This window comes from Pipistrellus hanaki, assembly GCF_964339955.1.
Source record: "Pipistrellus hanaki genome assembly, chromosome: 2".
NCBI lineage: Eukaryota > Metazoa > Chordata > Mammalia > Chiroptera > Vespertilionidae > Pipistrellus > Pipistrellus hanaki.
In genome coordinates, this window is record NC_140504.1 from 53,291,757 (window position 1) to 53,317,111 (window position 25,355).

At 39.7% G+C, this 25,355-nt stretch overlaps 1 protein-coding gene and 1 long non-coding RNA gene across 2 annotated transcripts in view; one reads left to right on the forward strand and one right to left on the reverse strand.

The window, feature by feature from the left end:
• Nucleotides 1-25,355, forward strand: part of LOC311616425 — a 104,479-nt gene that overhangs the window by 53,802 nt on the left and 25,322 nt on the right. The gene's annotated exons all lie outside the window — the stretch shown is intronic.
• The window catches only part of LOC311616307 (protein mono-ADP-ribosyltransferase PARP14-like), an 85,542-nt gene that overhangs the window by 50,255 nt on the left and 9,932 nt on the right, over nucleotides 1-25,355 (reverse strand). Inside the window, exons 2-6 of the mRNA XM_084871498.1 lie at nucleotides 22,838-22,971; nucleotides 22,121-22,148; nucleotides 9,970-10,206; nucleotides 6,261-6,497; nucleotides 621-2,872 (exon numbers count right to left, since the gene is read on the reverse strand). Of these exons, the coding sequence (XP_084727624.1) occupies nucleotides 621-2,872; nucleotides 6,261-6,497; nucleotides 9,970-10,206; nucleotides 22,121-22,148; nucleotides 22,838-22,971 (2,888 nt within the window). The remainder of the gene's footprint in view (nucleotides 1-620; nucleotides 2,873-6,260; nucleotides 6,498-9,969; nucleotides 10,207-22,120; nucleotides 22,149-22,837; nucleotides 22,972-25,355) is intronic.

Consider the following 25,355-nt stretch of genomic DNA (forward strand, 5'->3'; position numbering starts at 1 on the left):
GCTTCCAGGGCTATTCCCATTACTTAGAGCCTGTGATAAAAAGGTTGCTAAAACATTTTTAAAAAACACATCACCCCCTGGCAGACCTACAACAACTGTCCCCACATAATACTCACACCACTTCCAGGTGCAGTTTGGACTTTCCTTCCCACAGTTTCTTACTGGTGCTGGGTGCTGATTGGCCCTCAGACTCAGGCCTCCAGGCTCAACCTGGTTCAGCTCCATTGACAAGATTCCTGTCTTCTGTCCCCGCTCTACATTCCAATTTTCTATATCTGCTATCAGTAAATATGATAGGAAATTCACCTCAGATTTGCCAAAATATGACAGCAACAAAGGCCCTGAATAAATACAGAGAGCCTTGTAATTGTCAGCTATTACTGTGGATTTTCATATTTACTGGGAACATGGTGATGTGAACATACTTCCAGGTCCCACACATAACAGATCACTCTCTATCACTAGTGAAGCAGCCCAATTTTCTAAGGAAATTTGTTCCAGGTTAGCATGGAGAGCATGGGGTTCTCTCCCTAATTCTCCCTTCATCCTAATCTTCCTTTGGCAACAGACTCCCTGGAGCTGCAGCACCTAGTGGGTGCTCTGTAAAAAGGGACACTCACCATAGCATTCTGCACATCTCCTCTCACCAACTGGATCCTCAGACCACCTGGGCACAGCAGCACTTGTCTGTTTCCATCGTCATTTCTCGGGCCCGGCTGGACTCCTGCTGGTACACTGGGCAGGGAAGCAGTACCAGGCTTGTTGTTTTTAAATACAGTTTTCACAGTTTCAGCAAAGGCCTCAACAGTCTTCCCAGCTAAATCCACAAGGTAAACCTCTTTCAAGGTGCTTCCAGCCGAGTTGTACTGGAAGATTTCTTTGATGGCCAAAACAATGGCCTCCACACACTGGGCTAAGGGAAAGCCACCGTCTCCAGAACTAATGGCAGGGATGGCTATGGATTGGTACTGGGAATTATCAGCCAAATTCAGACTTCTTTTCACAGCATTCTTTAACTGTAACACACATCCCGCAACATCATTGCTGTCCCACTTGGGTCCTACTGCGTGGATGACCTGGTGGTATGGGAGCTTCCCTGGTTTCGAGATGGTGGCATGGCCAGCTGGGATCTTACCCTTTTCCTTCACTATCCGGTCACAGTCTGCTTGGAGCTCAGGGCCAGCTGCCTTTGAAAGAGCAGCAGCCAGGCCCTCACTGAGATGGATGTCCTCATTGGCGGCATTCACCACCACTTCCACAGGAAACCGTGTCAAGTCGCCTTGCTGTACAATCAGTGAGACTCCGGGGGCCAATTCTGTCCGACAGGAGCACTTCTGCCCATCACTGCCACCTCCCTCCTCCTGTTCTTTATTCTGCAGTAGTTCCACAAAACAACCAAATAACCATACCTCATGTTTAAAATACCATGGTCTATCCCAGAACAACTGGCTGACTCCTGGCTTATCAATATTGATGCTTTTAACATAAACTGAATCCCTGGTTTGCATTAGGAGGTACATTCCCTCTAGGACTTCAGCCTTTGAGCCAGTTAGTAAAATGCCTTTTGGTTTGTTCCTAGGATTGAACTCTACCTGAACATTTAGCTTGTTCATCTTTATCTTTTGCAAGAATAGCTTCTTCTCTGCCTTTAAATAATCAATAACTAAGGGAGGCTTTACTTCAAGGAATCTCTCTATTTTCATGTTTTTTTCCACAAAGTCCGAAAGAAAGTTGTAGATTTCATTTACTTCTCTCACACAGCCTGCAACAATGACCTCAGCTGTGGTTCCTGAAATTAATTCATTGATAATTACAGTCTTTGAGGAGGAGTTATGTTTCTTAAGCAAATTGTTAGTGATGGCTTTCCATTTCTTGCTGTTCAGAACTTCTCTGTCCTCAATGTCTATGCGCTTAAAACTTAAGGCACTGAGCATTTGCTTCTCAGCTTCTAATAGGACTTCAGAAGAATAGCCGGTTAAGAAAACAGTTGTGCCCTCTAGCTCATAAACTGCAAGAATTTTCTGTGCTATCAAAAGAGACTTGGAGAATTCTGAACAGTCAACCTGTTGCAAAAACTGGAAAACCTCAGGGGGAAGCTGAATGCTTTTCTGATCCATGGTGAACACCTTTCCCTGGACTTCACACTTTGCTTTATAGACATCTACACCAAGTCCTTTAAAGCACATGTGTTGGGTGGCTTTGTCATAAAAAATCTCCATCTCTGGGCACTCCTGGTGGAGACGATCCTGTACACCACTGTGGCACAAAAGAGAATACTTTCTTGGAGAAATGGCCACTTTCTCCTTCAGACTTTGCTCTTCTCTTTTAATTTTTTCAGTGGCCTTTTCTGTTAATTCCTTGATTTGTGGCTCAATGTTTTCTACATCCTCTGATTTCCCCACTAAGGTTAGAATCCCCATATCTGTATCAAACTCAATCAAAAGTCTTTCATCTTCTAAGTCATTTTTCATGATGTCCCACACTACTGGATCCACTTTAAATGGGGCAACTTTAAATCTAGATCTGATGCTGAAGAAGGCTGTGGAAGCATCTTTCTTCCAGTTCTTGATTCTTTTTCTTCCTTGATTGACTAAGGTGGCTGCAGGTCTGATGGTAACTTCACCATTGAGTGGGGACCATGATAGGTCACAGTGAGAACGTCTCACTTCTTCATTTATCTCCTCAATCAGATGATTCCTTTTGTGTAAGAACTTCCATAAGGAAAGATCCAAAGATTCTTTAATTGGTGCTGGAAGCTTGATCAGAGGTTTCTCCTTTCCATACAAAGCTGTGCCCAAAGAGGTATAGTATGGAAACACGGAGAGTGGCATATCATTGAGGTCAAGCTTCTTGGTCATGATGGTGTCTAACACTTAAAAGGAAGGAAATAAAATAATGTAATCCCAGGGTAATATGTTTCAAATGAAAACAAACAAACAAAATTATTCTGTGTGTGGTGGTGGTGGGGATCGTAGTATCTGTAGAACTTTGCTGATACAACGTGGTATTAAAAGGGCAGCTTTACTCTCAAAGTGCTCAAATATAAATTCATATGTATTAATGCTGCACAGGTATCCCTTGTGTAATGGAGTAATTACTTTCTGGCCAAGATCACTGTATGGTGAAACTCTGTTATGTAAATTCTATTTTCTGTTTTTCTGATATCACTGATATATCACCACCAGGCTAAGAAATAGATATGACTTTGGTCACCAGCATGGGGATACTGTTTGCGCCAGTGTAAAGAACATTTTGGTGCATAAAGCCAACCTTGTCTAAGAATCATGCTATGTGCTGTTTCTTGTGCCTCTCACAATTTTAGGCTTCATAGATGACTTATGATATATTCCATTGTTACTTCTAAGGGTAGGAACATAATAATTATCATAGCTTACTAAGTGTCAGACACTATTCTAAGTGCTTTACCTATATTTAATTAATTTATTCCTCATGAAAACCTTTTAAGATACCTTTTAAGACACTATTATCATCAGCATCATCACTATTTACAAATGATAAAACTCAGGCTAGTAAAAATTAGATAAATCAAATAGGGTGCTGTAGACTGTAAATATCTGAGCTAAGATTCCAATCAGTATCTGTTTGACCCCAAAGCCCACTTTCTTGCCCTTCTACCAGAGGTTCCAAACCAAGGTCATCCTCAAAATCATCTGATCCCAGCCCAGAGACTGATTCATCAAGTCCTGCACCTTCCCCATCCCTGCTCTAATCAGTCTCTTGCCACTTTTACTGGGTATGTCTGTTTGTGGGTGGGAGGATACTCATCTCCCCAAAACTCATTTTGTGGTAGTTATTAGACAGGTACAAGGAGTCTAAGAAGAAAAGGAATTAGGATGAATTCCAGTAACACTTTGGATTAAAATAGCATCCTTGTGGAAAGATGTTAAAAATAACTTCACTTGTGATGACTGGATCCTAGGCCTTGAGCCAAACATAATAAAAAGAACATGACCTTCAGAGATCCAAACACACAGCCTCAACTTCCCCAGGTGGCCCCATACACGCTACAACAAGCCTGGGCAGTACCAGTGACCACAAACACTGACTGAACACCCACCATGTGCCAAGCACTTTGCAGATATAATTTTATATCATTCTCATAATGTTCCTTAGAGGTAAGTAATAACAGGAACTCTGTTTTACACATGAGAAAATAGAGGATTTGGTGGGTTAAGTTACTTGTCCAAGATCACAAAGCTAGTAAGCACCAAAGACAGATCTGAACTTGGATCTATCTCATCCAAGAACCAACAAAAAGATCTTAATTTTCCATCCCATTTCTTCTTCTGTAAAAAAAGAGTAACTATACCTAAACATGCAGGTTATTATGGGGATTCAGTGAGATACTATGGCAGAAAACAGCAAAAAATCTCACATGCAATTGGTGTTTAATAAAGGTCCCCTTCTTTAAGATTTTGTGAATCAGATTTGGGAAAATTGAACCAAATAATTTCAAATAATCTACATATAAAACAATGCTTCTAAATAAATTCTGTTCTTAACCCATCTTTATCTACAGTTTGCCTCATTATTGAATACCCACCGTAAGTAGTGAAATATCCCACAAGAAAAATTTATGTTATAGGAGAACAGGAAACTGGGGGAAAGTAGAGAACTTAAAAGCATTGATTATGGGCCCAGACTGCCAATGTTCAAATCCTGCCTCTGCCACTTACTAGGTGTGTAACCTTGGTCATGTGATTTGATCTTTCTGTTTCTCAGTTTCTTCATTTGTAAAATAAGGATTACAACAATAGCCATGCCTGTAAAGCAATGTCTATAAAGCCACTTTGTAACACTCTGAGAGCTCTGCAAATGTCCAGAGTGAGAAAGAGAAAGTCAGTGTATCTCAGACCTTGGAAAACAGGGAATTAGCAAGATTGGGGAGGAGGCATGACCAATATAATCAGTTCCTACAAAGATGTCAAATGAAATGGAACCTTTAAGAGGATTCTACTGTTCACAGATGTAGCTTGGGTATAAAATAAGCCTTGCCCTAACCAGTTTGGCTCAGTGGATAGAGCGTCGGCCTGAGGACTGAAAGGTTCTAGGTTCAATTCCTGTGCAGGGCATGTACCTTGGTTGTGGGAACATCCACAGTGGGAGGTGTGCAGGAGGCAGCTGATCGATGTTTCTCTTTCATTGATGTTTTTTCTCTCTCTCCCTTCCTCTGTATATAAAAAAATCAAATATATATATATATATATATATATATATTTTTTTTTTTTTTTTAAATAAGCCTCAATTAAATACTTCCTATCTATTGTTAGTGGTTCCCAGGTAACTAGGCATTGTGAGGATACACCCAACTACCCCATGCCCTCAAGACGTTCAAAAGCCCCAAAGTTCTAGGGTAGCTAAGTTCTAGGGTAGACAACTTTATGTAGCTCTCTACCTTTGCCCAAAGAACACTAGGTCTTTCATTCTATTTTAAGCTAACCCATACCTTCACCCCATTTTCTCCAACTTATAAAAGCTGAGGAAGGTTCTTCCAAGCACCCCATGAAGCAATTTATCTTAAGTGGATGGCATATCACATGATCCTATCTCATGCTCTCCCATTTAATCCCAAACAGGTTTCTTCTTTCCCTAAGAAGTCAGGTTCCCTGATTACTCTGCCTTGATCGCTCAACATGAATGGAATCTCCAAGCTGACTTTGCATGTGACTCAGAGAACTGGCAATTTATGTCTACCAATCCCGCAGCAGTGCTTCCCCGAGGTTCAGGGGGACATGGTTTTCACAGGGTTCCTGCACCCACCAATCATGTGAAATCGCTCTGATTAACTTCTGAATGATGGCCCTGACAGGGGGAAGGGGAAGTACTGAAACTTTCTAGGAGCTTATGTGCTTCTGAATATTTCTTTACCTAAACTTGTTGAAATTAACTTGAGAATTTTTGCCAAGTGTACAACTAAAAAACATAGATCATCTCTTTTTTAGCACAGTATTCCCAGGATTCTAAGAATTATGTATTTTTCAGTTGTCACAATTAGAGACTTATGAAAGAAACTTTATATCTTTCAAAAATGTGGCATTACTTTTTTAATGTTTGAATCACTGGACACCTTAAGTAAAATATCCCAAATGAACAAGATGACTAATTGGATTACCAAGGAAATATATGAATAAAAATAAAATACATCAGAATTTAACTGATAATTATAATAATAATAATATCTTCTAACATATTTAAATTATGCCAGGTAAGGTGTACAAAATCAGGCTAATAGACATTACCTTTTCTGTCAAAAAATTCTATCAGAGCTGCACTCTCTTCAGGAAAATGTTCAATACTGACAACTCTTCCCCCTCCATTTTGAGGATTCTCAAATAAACACTTCAAATTATAGGAGTCAATACCAGATGGCAGGTTTTCAACTCTGATTGTTTTTGTGATTTCCAGAAGTCTTGGAGAGAGCTGAAGTTGTATCACTGAGTGGTGAATGGCACAATCTTCAACAAATTTCATGACATCTGCAAACCAAAATTAATCAGTCAGAAAATTATGATTATATCTTTACTAGAAGCTTGGTGCATGAAATTCATGCATGGGGGTGTGGGAGCTTGTACTTTAGCCCAGCCTGCACGCTGTGGAATCTGGAACCCCTTCAAAGATATCCGACTGCCCTCTCAGAATCCAGGACTGCTGGCTCCCCACTGCTCACTTGCCTGCCTTCCTGATTGCCACTAACCACTTCTGTCTATCAGCCTGATGGACACCTAACTGCTCCCCTGCCAGCCCAATTGCTCCTAATTGCCCTCCCCTAGGAGTCTGGTCACCCCTAACTGCCCTGCAATCCTGGTCAGTTCCAACTGTCCTCCCCTGCTGGTCCAGTCACCCCAAGCTGCCCTCCCTTGCCAACCTGGTTACTCTTAACTGCCCTCTCCTGCAGACCAGGTTTTCCCTAACTTCCCTCCCTTGCCAGACTGGACGCCCCTAACTTCCCCTACTGGCCTGATTGCCCCTAACTGCCCTCCCTTACCAACCTGGTCACTTCTAACTGCCCTCACCTGCCAGCTTGGTTGCCACCAACTGTCAATCCCTGCAGGACTAGTGTCCCTCAACTGCCCTCCCCTGCAGGTTTGGTTGCCCCCAACTGTCCTACCCTGCTGGCCTGGTCAGACCTAACTTCCCTCCCTTGCCAGCCTGGTCGCCCTTAAATACCCTCCACTGCAGGCCTTGTTTTTCCCTACTGCCCTCCCCTACAGGCCTGGTTGCCTCTAACTGCCCTTTCCTATTGACCCAGTCACCACTAACTGCCCTCACCTGCCTACAACTGCCCTCCCCTGCAGGTTTTGTACATCCCAACTACCCTCTTCTGTTGGCCTGGTCACCCCTAACTGCCCTCCCCTGCAGGCCTGATCACCCACAACTGCCCTCCCCTACTGGCCATCTTGTGGCACCAATCTTTGACCACATTGGGGCAGCCATCTTTGTGTGTTGGCGTGACGGTCAATTTGCATATTATCTCTTATTATATAAGATATTATACAAAAAACACTACCTGAATTAATAGAGATAAAAAGGGAAGCTAAGCATTCAATTTTTTTGGTGCAAGATTTTAATTCCTAAAAGCGAATTTACTTGCCTAGAATTCCAAGTTTCTGAACAATGATGCATCTATGCATGTCTTACCACAGAGTTGTGTCCTTACCTCCACTCAAAGCCCCTCCAACTCCCTTGATATAACCAGCTGAGTACTCTCTACTATTCAAATAACTCACTTCACCATTTTCTCAAGTCTTTCAATGGCTCCCCAATTACCTGCAGGCATGAGTTCACATTCCTAAGCTGGTGAAATGTGTCCTTTGCTATTTGACTTCTAACTAACTTCTAAATATCACCTCTGGTTATTTGATGCCATTTATTTTATTTTCATACTGCCACAGAAACTAGTCATTATTGTGAAAACTCATTCTCCTTTGCCTTTGTTTATGTAGTTTCCTGTGCTTGAAAAGCTCTCTTCCAATTTTTTATCGTGGTTCTATTTCTCTTTCAGGACTCAACCCAATAATCTCTTTCAAATAAATAAATATCGATGCTGGGCCCACATTATGTCAGGCACTGTGCTAGGAGTTGGGGAGAGAGAGTGAGGAATATAACATGTTCATAAACATTCACCTTCCAGGAGGTAGGAAGTCTTGAAAGCAAGCAAGTAGTCTATTGTGGAATCACATGAGGCCAGAAGACTAATATTGGACAAGGAATATCAGACAAGGAATCCGGAGTAAGTAGTCACCAATCTGAGTTTTGAAGGATAAAGAAGAGTTTACCAGATAGATAAGGGAGGAAGAATTTCTGGCAGAGGGAAGAGCAGTGGCATGGAACATAGTATATTTGGGACCTGACAGCCTGGTACTGTTGGAGTCTAAGCTTCCTGGAAGGATGTAGGCAGGGCAAAGCCACGCTGCCCTGTTTGGGTCCCCTTTCCTCCCATTCCCCACAGCCTGCTGTTCACAGCCAAGGGTGGCAGCTTCTCCTCTTGATCTTCACTGTTCATTTATGTATTGGATTCCACCCTGCCCCATAGGAGTTCCTCTGAATCAGGGACCAATAATTATTCATCTCAGCAATATCCAAACCTCATATTACTACTACAACACCTAGACATGTGCACATAGTACTCATTCAATATTTTTTGCTCAAAAAAACAAAAAAAGCAAAAGCAAGTCCATCTAGTTCTACCTGTATGAGAAACAATCATACAGTTGGATTCAGAATAGCCCCCTTATTGAGTCCTTACCATGTCCTTAACAGGAACTATGTTAAGAGCTTCTCAAACATTATTTCTTTAATTCTCACAGAAACTGAACAAGGCAGGTATTATCATCCCCATTTTATAGGTGAAGAAAGCAAAGCACACAGTTGACTGTAACTTGGCCAACCTCAGTAATTACTTAAATGTTGAAGCTAGAATTTTTACTTCATGGCCTTGCTCTTTCTCTCTTATCCTCACCCAGGATATATTTTTGTTGCCTTGAGAGAGAAAGTAAGGGAAAGATGAGAGAAACATCGATGTGAGAGGAAAAAAAGCAACATTAAACCCACCTTTTGATGCATGGGATAACATTACAACCAAGTGAGCCACCTGGCCAGAGCATAACCCATGCTCTTAATGAACCATTCCACTGTCATAGCTATGGAGTAGTGAGGGCTTGAAATTGGAAAATTTTCTCATTTTCCTGGAGATGGCTCTTCCAACTCATAGCCTCCTCCCACAGACCTCAAAGAGCACTCATTTTCTGAATCACATGGACTTACTCTCTCTGCTTATGTGGATGACCATGAAAACACTGAGAAGATATATAGTAATAGGGATACAGTACAGGCTAGGTAGATGTATCCAGGTCTTCATTTATTAGCATCTTTGCACCTCTATCTCCTCAGGTATAAAATAAGAAATAATAATGGTCATCTCAAAAGATTGTTGAAAGGAACAAATCAATTAATACATGTAAACAGTTTAGCATAGTCCCTGACTTAGAGTAACACATTTGAGTATTTGCTAGTATTATAATTATTACTTCAAGTCCAGTTTGGTAACACAGATCAATATTTATTTCCCTCAAGGAGGTAACATGTGAAAACACTCACTTTAAGATCCTTGGACTTCACTTAGATTTTCATTTGGGTGTATCCTCTCTCTCTCTCTCTCTCTCTCTCTCTCTCTCTCTCTCTCTCTCTCTCTCTCACACACACACACACACACACACACACACACACACACACACACACAACTCATACAATAAGTTTAATTTCTTAAGCATGCCATAATTTGGATTCACAATAAAATTGTTTCAAATAAAAGGACCGATATTAACTTAGATTCCTCTCTTACCAACTTTTAAGAAGAGTCAAACTTTCAGAGACATTCCATTAGCTGGGTGTCCCAAATCCCAAAGTGCTTTGCAAAGAAGACCAAAAAGAAGGGTCACTTCATCTTACCTATGTATTTTCGAAAGGTAACTACTCCAACATCAAAATCTTGTATTACTTCCACTTGAAAATCATCACTGGACAGGCCACTTATGTTCTGCACCAACAAGGTTAGCGTAATGTCATTCACATTTGCTTTGAGATTTTCAAATGCAACCAAAGAGGGAATATTTTCACATTGCTTTGGGATATCTTCCTTTTTTTCTGATCTTCTCTTGATAGACATTTGTGTATCTTCTGATGCATCTGATTTTAGGGATAAAAAAGAGGTCAAGGTGTTATAGTTCTCTACCGTGATTTTAACAAAATAAATTATCATAAGACACTGTCTTCTTTCCTTCCCAACCTTTTAGTTAACTCAAATAAAAACAGATCTTAAAAGGTTTTAGGTTAAATGAATTATTTTGATGATGTTCAATTTTATTACACCTTTTTCTGCTGACATATGCTTCTATCACAGCACCGTAGTATAATTATTGAACTCAGTCTCTCAAAGGCAAGGAACACATTTATGCATCTTGGTATTGCTAGAATGTGGTATATACTTGAGGCTCAATGAGTGTTTGTTGAATTGGAGATTTAGTGCTTGGACCACTGGAGGAAAGCAAGAATACCTGATGATGCCGAACATGAGCACAATCTAACACTTTATGCTCTGAAAAGCAGTACTTCCCATCACTGAAGAGAAAAAAGATGCTTGCACTAAATGACTAGGAGATACAAAGAGAAATTAAAATGGCTTATAGGGCTACATGTGTACATCAAACTCAGTGAGTAGCAATCACTGCAGCCAGCTTGTTCCTCCCATTGTTGACCATAAGTGAGTTATACATATACATAAAGTCAGTCTCACTCTATGCTTCATCCATTGCAGTGAAGCATGATGGGTATAATAGGATCTTTAGATATTCCCTGCTCAACTATTCATTTGGAGCCCTTGTTATGTTGAAGGTACTGGATATATGGAGAGGGGTACATGCAAAAAACATTGAATAAGGAACTTATTTTTCTAATGGAGGTATTCAAGAAAAATGAGAAGCGAAACTGATATTTGTAAATGTTTATTATGGCAGAGTAAAATGTCATGTGCTTATCAAATCCATTTTGTGTTCTTTCTGGAATATATTGCCCAGACTTCCTACGGTTAAATTCCTATAGTAGAGTTTGTATGGCTAATGGAATATGGGAAGAAGTGCTGAATTCTACTTCAAGCATGATCAATATGTGTCTCCTTCATATGGATCTCCATTTTCTCTCTTTTAAAAAAATTTTTTTTTCTTTTCATTTTTTATTAAGGTATTATATGTGTATAAGCATCATCTTACCATTGCTCCCCAACCCACTTCCATACATGCCTCCCTCCCAAGTTTTGCGTCCATAGGTTATGCTTATATGCATATACACAAGTCTTTCAGTTGATCTCTTATCTCCCCCACCTCTCCCTAACCTTCCTGCTATAATTTGACATTCTGGTTGATGCTTTACTGTCTCTATATCTACCTTTTGTTCAACACTTTATAATTTTCTTTATTATCCATAAATGAGTGAGATCATGTGGTATTTTTCTTTCATTGACTGGCTTATTTCACTTGGCATGATGTTCTCCAATTCCATCCAGGTTGCTGCAAATGGTAAGAATTCCTTCTTTTTTATGGCAGCATAGTATTCCATTGTGTAGATGTACCATGGTTTTCTGATCCAGTCATCTGCTGACGGGCACCTAGGCTGTTTCCAAATCTTGGCTATTGTAAGTTGTGCTGCTATGAACATAGGGGTGCATATATCCTTTCTTATTGGTGTTACCAGTCTCTTAGTATATATTCCTAGGAGTGGGATTACTAGGTAAAACGGGAGTTCCATTTTCAGTTTTTTGAAGAAACTCCATTCTGTTCTCCACACTGGCTGTACCAGTCTGCATTCCCACCAGCAGTGCACGTGGGTTCCTTTTTCTCCCCATCCTCACCAGCACTTGTCGTTTGTTGATTTGTTGATGATAGCCATTCTGGCTGGAGTGAGATGGTACTGCATTGTCTTTTTGATTGGCATCTCTTGGATAATTAGTGACTTTGAGCATGTTTTCCTGTGCCTCTTGGCTTTCCTTCTGTCTTCTTTTGTAAAGATTGCATTTAGGTCCATTGCCTCATTTCTTTATTGGATCATTTATCTTCCTTTTATTAGGTTGGATAAGCTGCCTTTATATGTTGGAGATTAAGCCTTTATCAGTGATAACATTTGCAAATATGTTCTCCCATACAGTGGGCTTTCTTGTTGTTTTGTTGATAGTTTCTTTTGCTGTGAAAAAGCTTCTTATTTTGATGTAGTCCCATTTGTTTATTTTCTCTTTAGCTTCCATTGCCCTAGGGGCAGTATCAGTGAAGAAGTTCTTTCAGCATATGTCTGAGATTTTCCTGCCTGTGGATGCCTCTAGTATTTTTATGGTTTCCCTTCTTATGTTTAATTCCTGTATCCATTTTGAATTTATTTTTGTGCATGGTGTGTTGGTGATCTAGTTTCATTCTTTTGTATGTATCTGTCCAATTTTCCCAACACCATTTATTGAAGAGACTGTCTTGACTCCATTGTATTTTCATACCTCCTTTGTCAAATATTACTTGAGTATAGAAGTTTGTGTCGATATCCAGATTCTCTATTCTATTCCACTGATCTGTATGTCTGTTTTTGTGCCAGTATCATGCTGTTTTGAGAACAGTTGCTTTGTAATACAGCTTGAAATCTGGTATTGAGATCCCTCCTACTTTGTTTTTCTTTCTCAGGTTTGCTGTGGCTATTTGGTTTTTTTTTCCCCTCATTTTTTTAATTAAGGTATTATATGTGTACATACCTTACCAATCCCCACCCACCCCCACTCCCATACATGCCCTCCCTCCCCATTGGATGGAGTTTTTCATCCATTGCTTATGCTTATATGCATGCATACAAGTCCTTCAGTTGATCTCTTATCTCCCCCTTATCTCCCTACCCTCCCCGCTGTAATTTGACAGTCTGTTTCTTTTACTGTCTCTGCATCATTATTCCTTTTGTTCATCAGTTTATAATGTTCCTTATTATCTATAAATGAGTGAGATCATGTGGTATTTTTCTTTCATTGGCTGTCTTATTTCACTCAGCATAATGCTCTCCAATTTCATCCAGGTTACTGCAAATGATAAAAATTCCTTCATTTTATGACAGCATAGTATTCCATTGTATAGATGTACCATGGTTTTCTGATCCAGTCATTTGCTGACGGGCACCTAGGCTGTTTCCAAATCCTAGCTATTGTAAATTGTGCTGCTATGAACATAGGGGTACATATATCCTTTTTTATTGGTTTTTCTGGTTTCTTAGAATATATTCCTAGGAGTGGGATTACTGGGTCAAATGGGAGTTCCATTTTCAGTTTTTAGAGGAAACTCCATACTGTTCTCCATGGTGATTGTACCAGTCTGCATTCCCACCAGCAGTGCAAGAGAGTTCCTTTTTCTCTGCATCCTTGCTAACACTTGTTGTTTGCTGATTTGTTGATGATAGCCATTCTGACCGGTGTGAGATGGTACAGCATTGTTGTTTTGATTTGCATCTCTCGGATAATTAGTGACTTTGAGCATGTTTTCATGTGCCTCTTGGCCTTCCTTCTGTCTTCTTTTGAAAAGATTCTATTTAGGTCCTTTGCCTCATTTTCTAATTGGATCATTTATCTTCCTTTTATTAAGTTGTATAAGCTGTCAGTAAATGTTGGAGATTAAGCCTTTATCAGTGATAACATTTGCAAATATGTTTTCCCATACAGTGGGCTTTCTTGTTGTTTTATTGGTGGTTTCTTTTGATGTAAAAAAGCTTTTTATTTTGATGTAGTCCCATTTGTTTATTTTCTCTTTAGCTTCCATTGCCCTAGGGGCAGTATGAGTGAAGAAGTTCTTTTGGCATATGTTTGAGATTTTGCTGCCTGTGGATGCCTCTAGTATTTCTATGGTTTCCCGTCTTATGTTTAAGTCCTGTATCCATTTTGAGTGTATTTTTGTGTACGATGTAAGTTGGTGATCTAGTTTCATTCTTTTGCATGTATCTGTCCAATTTTCCCAACACCATTTATTGAAGAGACTGTTTTGACTCCATTGTATGTTTGTGCCTCCTTTGTCAAATATTAATTGAGCATAGTGATTTGGGTTGATATCTGAATTCTCTATTCTATTCCACTGATCTGTATGTCTGTTCTTGTGCCAGTACCATGATGTTTTGAGGACAGTGGCTTTGTAATACAGTTTGAAATCTGGTATTGAGATATCTCCTACTTTATTCTTCTTTCTCAGGATTTCTGTGGCTATTCGGGGTCTTTTTTTGTTCCAGATGAATTTTTGGAGAGTTAGTTCTTGGTCTGTGAAATATGCCTTTAGTGTTTTAATGGAGAGTGGATTGAATCTATAGATTGTTTGGGGTAGTATGGACATTTTAATTATGTTGATTCTACCAATCCATGAACATGGTATGTTCTTCCATCTTTTTACATCTTCTTCTATCTCTTTTTAAAGTGTCCTGTGTTTTTCCTCATATTGGGTCTTTTACCTCCTTAGTTAAGTTTATTCGTAGGTATCTTAATTTTTTTTTTTTTTTTTTTTTTTTGTGTGTGTGTGTGTGCAATAGTAAATGGAATTGATTTTTTAGTCTCTCTTTCTGTAAATCCACTATTGGTGTATAGAAAGGCCATAGATTTCTTGGCTTTAATTTTATATCCTGCTACATTGCCAAATTCATTTATTAATTCTATTACTGTATTTTTCGGTGTATAAGACGACTTTTGAAAAGAAAAAGAGTCAACTGAAAATCGGGAGCAAAAGACCAAAATTGCACAAAAATTACCTGCAGATCTTGACGGCTAAGTAATTCTTTTCTTAGAAGTGGGGGGTAGTCATATACAGAGAATATAGGCCTAAACCTCTGTTTAAACTGTAAAATTAGGGGGTCATCTTATAAGCCGGAAAATACGGTAGTTTTTTGATGGAGTCTTTTAGGTTTTTTACATAAAATATCATGTCATCTGAAAATAAGGACAGTTTTACTTCTTTTTTTCCAATTTGGATGCCTTTTATTTCTTCTTCTTGTCTAATTGCAAGGGTTAATACTTCCAGTACTATATCAAACAAGAGTGGTGAGAGTGGGCATCCTGTCTTGTTTCTGTTCTTAGGGAAAATGGTTTTAATTTTTGCCCATTGAGTATGATGTTTGCTGTGGCTTAATCAAATATAGGTTTTATTAAGTTGAGGTATTATCCTTCTATCCCCACCTTGTTGAGAGGGTCTTTTATCTAGAAGGGGTGTTAGATTTTGTCAAATGCTTTTTCTGCATCAATTGATATGACTATATGATTTTTATCTCTTAGTTTGTTTATGTGATGTATCACATTTATTGATTTGTGGATATTGTACCATCCTTGCATTCCTGGGATAAATCCTACTTGGTCATGGTGTATGATCTTTCTGATATACTGCTGGAGCCGATTTGCTAGAATTTTGTTGAGGATTTTGGCATCTATGTTCATGATGGATATTGGCCTGTAATTCTCTTTCATTGTGTTGTCTTTATCTGGTGTTGGTATTAGGGTGATGCTGGCTTCATTTAAGTAGCTTGGAAGTGTTCCTTCCTCTTGGATTTTTTGGAATAGTCTGAGGAGGATAGGTTTTAGTTCTTCCTTGAATGTTTGGTAAAATACTCCTGTGAAGCCATCTGGCCCTGGGCTTTTGTTTGCCAGAAGCTTTTGGATGACTGCTTCAATTTCTTCCACAGTGACTGGCCTATTGAGCTGTTTGGATTCTTCCTGATTGAGTTTTGGAAGGTTGTATTTTTCCAGGAATCTATCCATTTCCTCCAGGTTGTCCAGTTTTTTTGGAATAGAGTTGTTTGCAGTATTTTGTAACAGTCCTTTGTATTTCAGCGGGGTCTGTTGTTATTTCATCACTTTCATTTCTGATTTTGTTTATTTGGGTCCTCTCTCTTTGCTTCTTGGTGATCCTGACTAAAGGTTCATCAATCTTGTTTAACCTTTCAAAGAACCAGTTCTTGGTTTTGTTGATCTTTCATATTGTTTCTTTGGTCTCTATGTCATTTATCTCCACTCTGATCTTAATTATTTCCTTCCTTTTGCCTACACTGGTCTTTTCTTGTTGCTCTCTTTCTAACTCTTTGAGTTGTAGTGTTAGGTAATTTATTATGATTGTTTCTTGTTTCTTGCAGTATGCTTGTAGAGCTATGAACTTCCCTCTCAAGCCTGCTTTTGCTGTGTTCCATAGATTTTGGATTGTTGTATTTTCATTGTCATTTGTTGCCAGGATGTTTTTTTTTTTTATTTCTTCCTCATTCTCTCTGGTAACCGAGTCATTTTTTAATAGCATGCTGTTTAATCTCCATGTGTATGTTTTCTTTGTATTGTTTTTATTGTAATTGATTTTCAGTTTTATGCCACTAGGATCTGAGAAGATGTTTTATATGATTTCTATCTTCTTGAATTTGGAGAGACTTTGCCTATGTCCCAACACATGGTCTATCTTTGAAAATGACCCATGTGCACTTGAGAAGAATGTATATTCTGTGACTTTGGGTTGAAATGTTCTGAAGATGTCAATTAATTCCATCTGATCCAGTGAGTCATTTAGGATTGATGTTTCTTTGCTGATTTTTTGTTTAGAGGATTTGTCCAATGGTGATAGTGGGGTGGGGTATTAAAATCTCCTACTATGATTGTATTGCTGTTAATCTCTCCCTTGATATCCTCCAGGAATTTTGGGGGTTTTTTTGTTTGTTTGTTTTTTTGTTTTTGTTTTTTATGTATTTGGGTGCTCCTGTATGGTATGCATATATGTTTACCAGAGTTATTTCTTCTTGTTAGATTGCTCCCATTAGTATTATGAAGTAGCCTTCCTCATATCTTATGTCCTTCATTTTGAGATCTAATTTGTCAGATATAAGTATTGCTACCCCAGCTTTTTATTTTTTTTTTATTTTTTTTTTCTTCCATTTTCATTCGCCTGGAAAGCCTTTTTCCATCCCTTCACCCTCAGTCTGTGTGAGTCTTTTTTTCTGAAATGGGTTTCTTGTAGACAGCAGATATATGGGTCTTGTTTTGTTATCCAATCTGTTACCCTGTGTCTCTTGATAGGGGCATTTAATCCATTTACATTTAAAGTTATTATTGATAGGTACTTATTTGTCACCATTTTTACTCTATACCCATGTGTTCCTTCTTCGCTTCCTATTTCTTTTTCTTCTTCTTCTTCTTTTTTTATTTACAGAAGACCCTTTAGCATTTCTTGTATTGCTGGTTTGGTGGAGATAAATTCCTTTAGTCTGTCTTTTGTCTGTGAAGTTCCTGATTTCACCTTCAATTTTGATTGATAGCCTTGCTGGAAACAGTAGTCTTGGATTTGGACCCTTCCTTTGCATGACTTTATATATTTCATTCCATTCCTTTCTGGCCTGATGAGTTTCTGTTGAGAAATCAGTTGCTAGTCTGATGGGGGTTCCTTTGCATGTAACTTTCTGTCTCTCTCTGGCTGCTTTTAAACTCTTACTTTGTCGTTGGTGTTTGCCAATTTAATTATAATGTGCTTTGGCTTTGGGTTTTTTTTTGTGTTTTTTTTTTTTGGGGGGGGGGGGTTCATTTTGCTTGGGTCTGTGAGCTTCTTGGATTTGTGTGGGTTTTTTCTTCCCTATATCAGGAAAGTTTTCTGTCATTATTTCTTGAAACAGGTTTTCTATGCCTTCCTCAGTTTCCTTTCCTTTTGGAACCCTTATTATGCAGATGTTGTGTTGTTTTATTTTGTGTTGTCCCAAAGTTCCCTTAGGCTCTCCTACTGCTTTTTAATTTTTTTTTTTTTCTAGAAGCTACTGTGCTCTGGAATTTTTTTTCATCTTGTCTTCTAACTCACTGATGCGGTCCTCTGCTTCTAGTCTACTCTTGATGCTTTCTATTGAGTTCTTTACAGCAATGATCTCATTTTTCACTTCTTCTTGGTTCTTTCGTTTCCTTTTGGTTCTTACTCATATTGTCAAATTTGTCTTCCATTCTTTTCAGCCACTTTATGACCATTTCTCTAAATTCTTGCTCTGATAGGTTGCTTGCCTCTAATTCGTTTACTTCCTTTTCTGGTGATGCCTGCTTTTCTTTCATATGTGGGCTGTTTCTTTGTCTCCCCATGGTCTCTCTTCTCAGGATGTCTGGTTATGTATTTCTCTCTCTCCTTTCCGTGGTGTAGTGCAGAGCTCCTTTGAGTCCCAGTGTTAGCACCACCTGGGACCAGTGTTCTGGAGCTCATTGCTGCTCAGAGGTCACCATGGCTGTGGATATTTAGGCCTCTGAAAAGACCCACTTTTCCTTTCAAGATGGTGAGATTTTCCCTTCCAAGCCTGTAGCTCCTTTAAATTTTATTTTATTGTTTAAAGTATTACAAATAGTAGTACATGTATCTCATGTCTTCCCCCCCCCCCCCCCCCCCCCGTTGACTTTCTCCAACCTCTCCTATCCCCTGGCACATTCCCTCATCATCCCTTACCTATATCTTGTGTCTATTAGTTGTGCTTATATGCATGCATACAAGTCCTTCAATTGATCTCTTTCCTCCACCTTCCCCAACATTCTCCAGCCTTCCCACTGTAATTTGACAGGATGTTCGATGCTGCACTGCCTCTGTATCTTCTTATTCATTGGATAATAATGTTCTTTATTTTCCATAAATGAGAGAGATCATATGGGATTTTTCTTTCATTGCCTGGCTTATTTCACTTAGCATAATGCTTTCCAGTTCCATCCATGCTGCTGTAAATGGTAAGAATTCCTGCTTTTTTATAGCAGGGTAGTATTCCATTGTGTAGATGTACCATAATTTTGTTATCCATTCATCTGCTGATGGGCATTTTAGGCTGTTTCCAAATCTTAGCTATTGTAAATAGTGCTGCTATGACCATAGGGGTGCATATATCCTTTCTGATTGGTGTTTCTAGTTTCTTGGGATATATCCCTAGAAGTGGGAATACTGGGTCGAATGGGAGTTCCATTTTTAGGTTTTTGAGGAAACTCCATGCTATTCTTCACAGTGGCTGCACCGGTCTGCATTCCTACAAGCAGTACACCAAGGTTCCTTTCTCTGCATCCTCTCCAGAACTTGTTGTTTGTTGATGATAGCCATTCTGACAGGTGTGATATGTTACCACATTGTTGTTTTGACTTGCATCTGTCAGATAATTAATGCCTTTGAGCATATTTTCATATGCATCTTGGCCTTCTTTCTATCTTCTTTCAAAAAGTATCTATTTAGGCCAAAACCAGTTTGGCTCAATGGATAGAGCTTTGGCCTGCGGACAGAAGAGTCCCAGGTTTGATTCCAGTCAAGGGCATGTACCTTGGTTTTGGGCACATCCCCAGTAGGATGTTCTATCTAGGTCTGTGAAATATGCCTTTGGTATTTTAATTGAGAGTGCACTGAATCTATAGTTGCTTTGGGTAGTATGGACATTTTAATGATGTTGATTCTACCAATCCATGAACATGGTATGTTCTTCCATCTTTTTATGTCTTCCTCTATCTATTTTTTAAGTGTCTTATTGTTTTCCGCATATAGGTCTTTTACCTCCTTAGTTAAGTTTATTTGTAGGTATCTTAATTTTTTTGGTGCAATGGTAAATGGGATTGCTTTCTTAGTCTCTCTTTCTGTAAATTCACTATTGGTATATAAAAATGCCATATATTTCTTGGCATTAATTTTTGTATCCTTCTACATTTCCAAATGCGTTAAGTCTAATCATTTTAAAATGGAGTCTTTAGGGTTTTTTATGTACAATATCATGTCATCTGCAAATACGGACAGTTCTACTTCTTCTTTTCCAATTTAGATGCCTTTTAAAGCACTCTGACTCCACCCACCACCCTAGCTGCCAACTACGCTGCACTGTGATCTGGGCAGTTGTTGGTTAGAGCAGTTAGATAATGCCAACAAATACACACAAACACACATGCCAAATAAAAAATAGCTTGAGGATTCATTAGCAACTAACATGCAATGAGACAGGTATGACAAATCAGAATGAGTACTAGGCTGGGGATGAGTCTCTATGAGTTCAACCCCTGAATTGACCCCTCTTTAACCAAGTCACCTTGGGCACATCTCTCAATTTAAAAATGAAACTATTGAACTGAGTGAATGATAAGAGCCTTGTAAGCAATATAGTTTTATCATCCCACTATTAGAAACTTCGTCACAAGAGAGGCATTACCATATAAACAGCACCAACAATTAAGTCAAGAAAGAGAGATAAAGAGATTAGCTGGCTTGGAAAGGCTTTAGAGAAGAGAGGAATCTGAGTCGATCTTGAAGGGTCTATTGAATTTAGGCAGAAAAAAGTGGGGTGGAGAGTACTGTGAGCAACAGACTACAGGCCAAGTATCATGTTGTTCCAAACTATTTAGGAAATGGTGATCTGACCAATAAAGCTCAAGGAGCTTCATGTACAGCGATGTGAGAAATGAGGCCAGAAAAGTCAGCTTCATCTAGAATGTGGTCTGGACTTTATCTTGCTTTTGGTAGTAAGGTGAGCCAGGGAAGGTTTCTGTGAAACAGATGACCAGATATCCAGCAACACATAGGACTGGTCTGAGATAAGGAGAATAATATCAGGTACAGAGAGACCAAGCTGGGTATTTCTGCCATGCTGGATTTGTAAAGTAATAATGGGGGCCTGGGGAGAGGGAGGAATGAATGATACCAACATTTGTGAGAGCTTAAAGAAAATACAACTTTCTAGTAGGAGATGGGCAAACTGGTAATGTACTTGAAGAGAAGTAAAAAAGGCAGAAGAGGGCACTGCTTTGGAGGTAAGTGGCACAGTGGCTTCAGAAACATTGGTGCTAACATATTTTACAAAGGAAAGGTCAGACACAGCTCTGTGATTTAGAAGAGGGTCCAGGCTTAAAATACAGACTTGGAATAAACAGAAGTTGCTGACCACAAGTGACCAGTATTTCTCTGCTCTTGTTCATATATCTTCTCTTAGTTCTTCCACTTGCTGGTTTCCACCTTTGAGGCCTAACCCAGCTCAGTTTGGCCTGAAATAGGACACTGGCTTAGTGCTCATATCTCCTGATGTTGTTGTGGGCCTTTCCCTGCTCTGTCACTGCCTGTCAATCTTTATTTGAAGCTATGGGTTTCAGGCCTGCCTAGTGGCTTAAAAGTGCTGTGTCCTCTGCTCTCCTCATTTCTTAAATATGGGCCTTACCTTCCATCGTCAGCTTGTCACCACTCCAGTGAAATTCTAGAGCTCTGACAATAGCCCCATGCTCTCGTCCTAGTGCCATTTTCAAAAAGAGGAAGTTGAAAAAATCGAAACATGTTCTCAAGACAACTTCTACTTTAGAGGAACATATTTACACATTTTTTAGAATTTTCTTTTCCATAAGATCTGAATTATATGTATCACTTTATTTCTCTTGCTCAGCCATTCAACACATTTTACCATGTCCTCCCCTTTATAACACCATGCTTAGCCCAGCAAGCCAGTTGTTCTTTAGTAAAGATGTCAGGTGCTACAGGCTAACACCCAGACACTAGTTAAGCAACAGACTCTACAACAGCCACTAGGTATTGGGCTCTATCTTACAGCAGATGGGAAGAAAAGAGCTGCTGCTGCTTTGGAGGGTTGCACCCCCATCCTGCACTGAGATTCAGAAGTTTTCATCCATGGATGACCCACACCTTCCTGAAGTGGCTCCTGAGGACAGCACTTTCCACACCCACTGCTCAGAAACTGACTTAACCACACACAGCACCCACTGACACGTCATGTACTTGCTTCTCGATGGTGGCTTGGGCACAAGGGGCTCTAAAGGTCACTTCATCACCTTCCTCCAGGCCCCTCTTAGCCCTGCCCTCAATCAAAAGGTGTCTCCCAGACCCCACAGAGAGAGCTGTTTCCATCCTCCTAACCTGAGCCCTTAGGTGGCTCCCCCAGTGTTCACCCTCTGAATAGCAGGCTGAGAGTATAAAGAGGATGCAGCCCAAGCCATTGCCAAGCTGAGAAAAACCTGCCTGGTGAAGTAAAGAAGATGATGATGTCTACAAGGGCCATCTTTAATCAAAGCAAAACTGCCTCGTGAAGGCCAGTTATCTTGAGACCTTACCTGGTTCTTTGGCATCTTCTTTGGATTCCTGAAATTCAAACAATAAAGTAGCATTAATAAATTACCAATAATGCAAATTTTTTATATTAATAAAATGTGCCTGAGACTAACCTGGAGATATAGGATCAACAGACACAAGAGTGAAGAACTCCAGCAATGATGCTTTTGAGTATCCCCCATGTGTAGTGGCACCTCCACTTACTCAGAACAATGTATACCAAGTGTTCAAGGAATGGGGTAAGATCTACATCTTTCCCCCATCTAACACTTATTGAGTCTTTCCTATGACCACTGTACCATTTCTTTACACAGGTTGTCTCATCCAACCCTCACAACAATCCTACAAACCCACAAGGTGGATACTATTTCTATAACATTTTAGGAAATACTTAGTACATGCAGTATGGATTGCTATCTCCTCAAGACAATGTAAAAGTCAAACAAATACAGCACATTCAAGGTTAAGAGACATAATTTTATGTCTCAAACTTCCCATATTATAACCCCAAACCTTGAATTTTCCAAAAATGTCTAAAATCAAACAAAAAGAGCCTCCTCCTTCATTATTGCATACCTATCCCACCACATCTGTAAGTTGCATTTCTCACTGCAGTTTGATTTATATTGTTTGTTCCACTAGGTGTTCCTCATTGGGCTTCCCATCCCGCACACCTTGGGAGAACCCCCTACTTCCTGCCTACTTGTACTTTTACTTACATTTGATGGAATTTTCTCTTTAGAGGCATCATGGACTTCATTTGAGGCTGGAGGCAACTTGACCGTTAACTTAAATGTTCCTTTTCCTGGCCATGCTAACTCGTGGTTCTCTCTCTCCAGAACATTCTGTCGAACTGAAATATCGAAGAAGAAGGAGGAGGAGGAGAAGTATGAGAAACAGAAGAACTGTCAAGCAATTTTTATTAACAAAATTATTCTGTATTTCTAAAGGCTTTGTCATCATCCATCAATTACTGAGTCATTTCTCTAAGAGAGGCTTTATGTGGTTAAAATAAAATAAAATAAAATAAAATAAAATAAAGAAAGAAAAAAAAGAAAGAAAGAAGGAAAGTAAAAAAAAGCAGACATGGATTTGAATTCTATTTTTAAATTTATTTTTTAAAACTTAAGTATTTCCAAAGCCTCAGTCTTCTTGTATAATAAGTAATTAATAAAGATTGTATTATATGGGTGTTACATGGATTAAATTGAACAAACATAAAGAATTTAGTACAAGCTTGAAGATGGCGACCGAACAGATGGACTTGTTCTGACCCCGGTCCCAAAACAGATAGAAGCAACATCTGAGTCGCTCAGGGAATATTGATTAGCAGCTAAGGGGCAGCGGATCACTCTAGGAAGGTAAGGAAGGGTCCGCTGGACAGGATTTCCTGACCAAGCGGCCAGCACTCCCGACTTCTCCCGGAGCTCCGGGCTCGGCGCGAAGGCTGCGCCACCCTACCAGGAAGGGAGCAGCTTCTCTGAGGCCTGGAAAACCCACAGCCGAGGAGTCCATCGAGCACCTGTGGAGCCCTGATTGGAGCAAACGCGTGGATTCAAGGAAGTTCTTTGCCACCCACGGAAACGTCAGAGTTTGTGGGGATAGCCTGAGGGTTCTGGCGGCGCAGGCAGCGGTAGTCCTGGAGCTCCCGCGAGGCCCCGCCCCCAGAGCGGCCCCTGAGTGCCGTGGCCCCGCCTATATTGTAGCCCCGGAGCTCCCGTGAGGCCCCACCCCCAGTGCGGCCCAGGAGCAATGGCGGCCCCGCCTCTATTGTAGCCCTGGAGAGCTGTGAGGGCCCGCCCCCAGTGCGGCCCAGGAGCACCTCGGTGGCCCAAGCTCCAGAGCTCCGCCCAAAGAAGGCCGCAGCTAGAAACCTGTCTGGCAACACCCAGTTCGGGGTTTGGAGTAATTGTCCCCAGAAGCGGGACTTTTTCTAAAACACCAGTGGGACATGGGACAGATTGTTAAGAATTGCGGCTGTCCTGCCAAGGGCGGAACACCTGGACACCTTGGCGCCTGATCCCCTTCACCCCCTAGCTTCGGAATACTAGGGAAGGACTGCCCAGTTGGGCATATCCTGGAAATTGCAGGAGGAAATTGCCTCCCTGGAAACAAGGGATCGGAACCAGAAGAGATAGTCTGGAAGCCAGCTGGCACTCTGCCAGGTAGAGCCATAGAGAAAGAAGGCCAGAGCAACCAAAGACTGGAAGGTCAAACCGGTAACACTGACACCTAAGGGCTGAACTACAAACTGCCTTTTTTTTTCTTTTTCTTTTTCTTTTAATTAATCAAAAATAAATGGACACAAATAACTAAGATATAGCCTACCTAAAATTAAGGACTACCTTACAAAACTGAGGTGCAGTGGAATGCTGAGAACTGCAAGACTCTCTGGTCCAAGAATCAGGCGTGCCAAATACAATAACAGAGGAAGTGAATGACCACTACTGGACATTTTTATGCTAATTTTACTATTCTGTATTTTATTTTCATTTTTTACATTTTTTATTTAATTTTCATTTTTTACATCTTTTACTGAAGAAAAGATTTTTTTCTTTTTTCCTTACTTGATTTTACCTTTTCAATTATTACATTTTTCAATCTCTATCATCACTATTACTACTGCTATTTTGCAATTTTTTTTTCTTTTCCTCTCCAGTACCATTTTACTTCTTCTTTATTTTACATTGGGAGTAACCTTCATTCTATTTTAATCTCTACTATAGCATCATTCAACCCTATCTCAACTCGACCTTTACACCATCACTCTCTTACTAAACTTTAACCTTTTAGTCTCCAGTTTATCCTATCCCTTTCTGGCTTTAGTTTTTCCTCTATTCTTTCTGTATACCCCCTGCTAAAGCTCTCACTATACTTATAGACCTAAGTTCCAACCCCTGATACAAGTGTATAAATACCACTCTCTGCACTATATTAACTAGTTAAAAAAAAAAAAACAAAAACAAAAAACAAAAAAAACGGTTCTACTTTCTATCCTTTTCTTATTGTTTGTGTGAAGGTTGATTATTGTGAATATTTATGCTTTTCAGTGAAATTGTTATGCTTATTCCTGTGTTGTTATTGTTGCTTTGTATTTTTTTTTAAATCCTCTGTTTTTGTTTGTTTCTTTTCCTTCTGTATATCATAACCTTACTTAATAATAGTGGATATTGTAGTTTGTATTAATCTCCAAATATTGTTACCGGCATTGGCTGGGCTCAGTGGTTGTTCTATGGC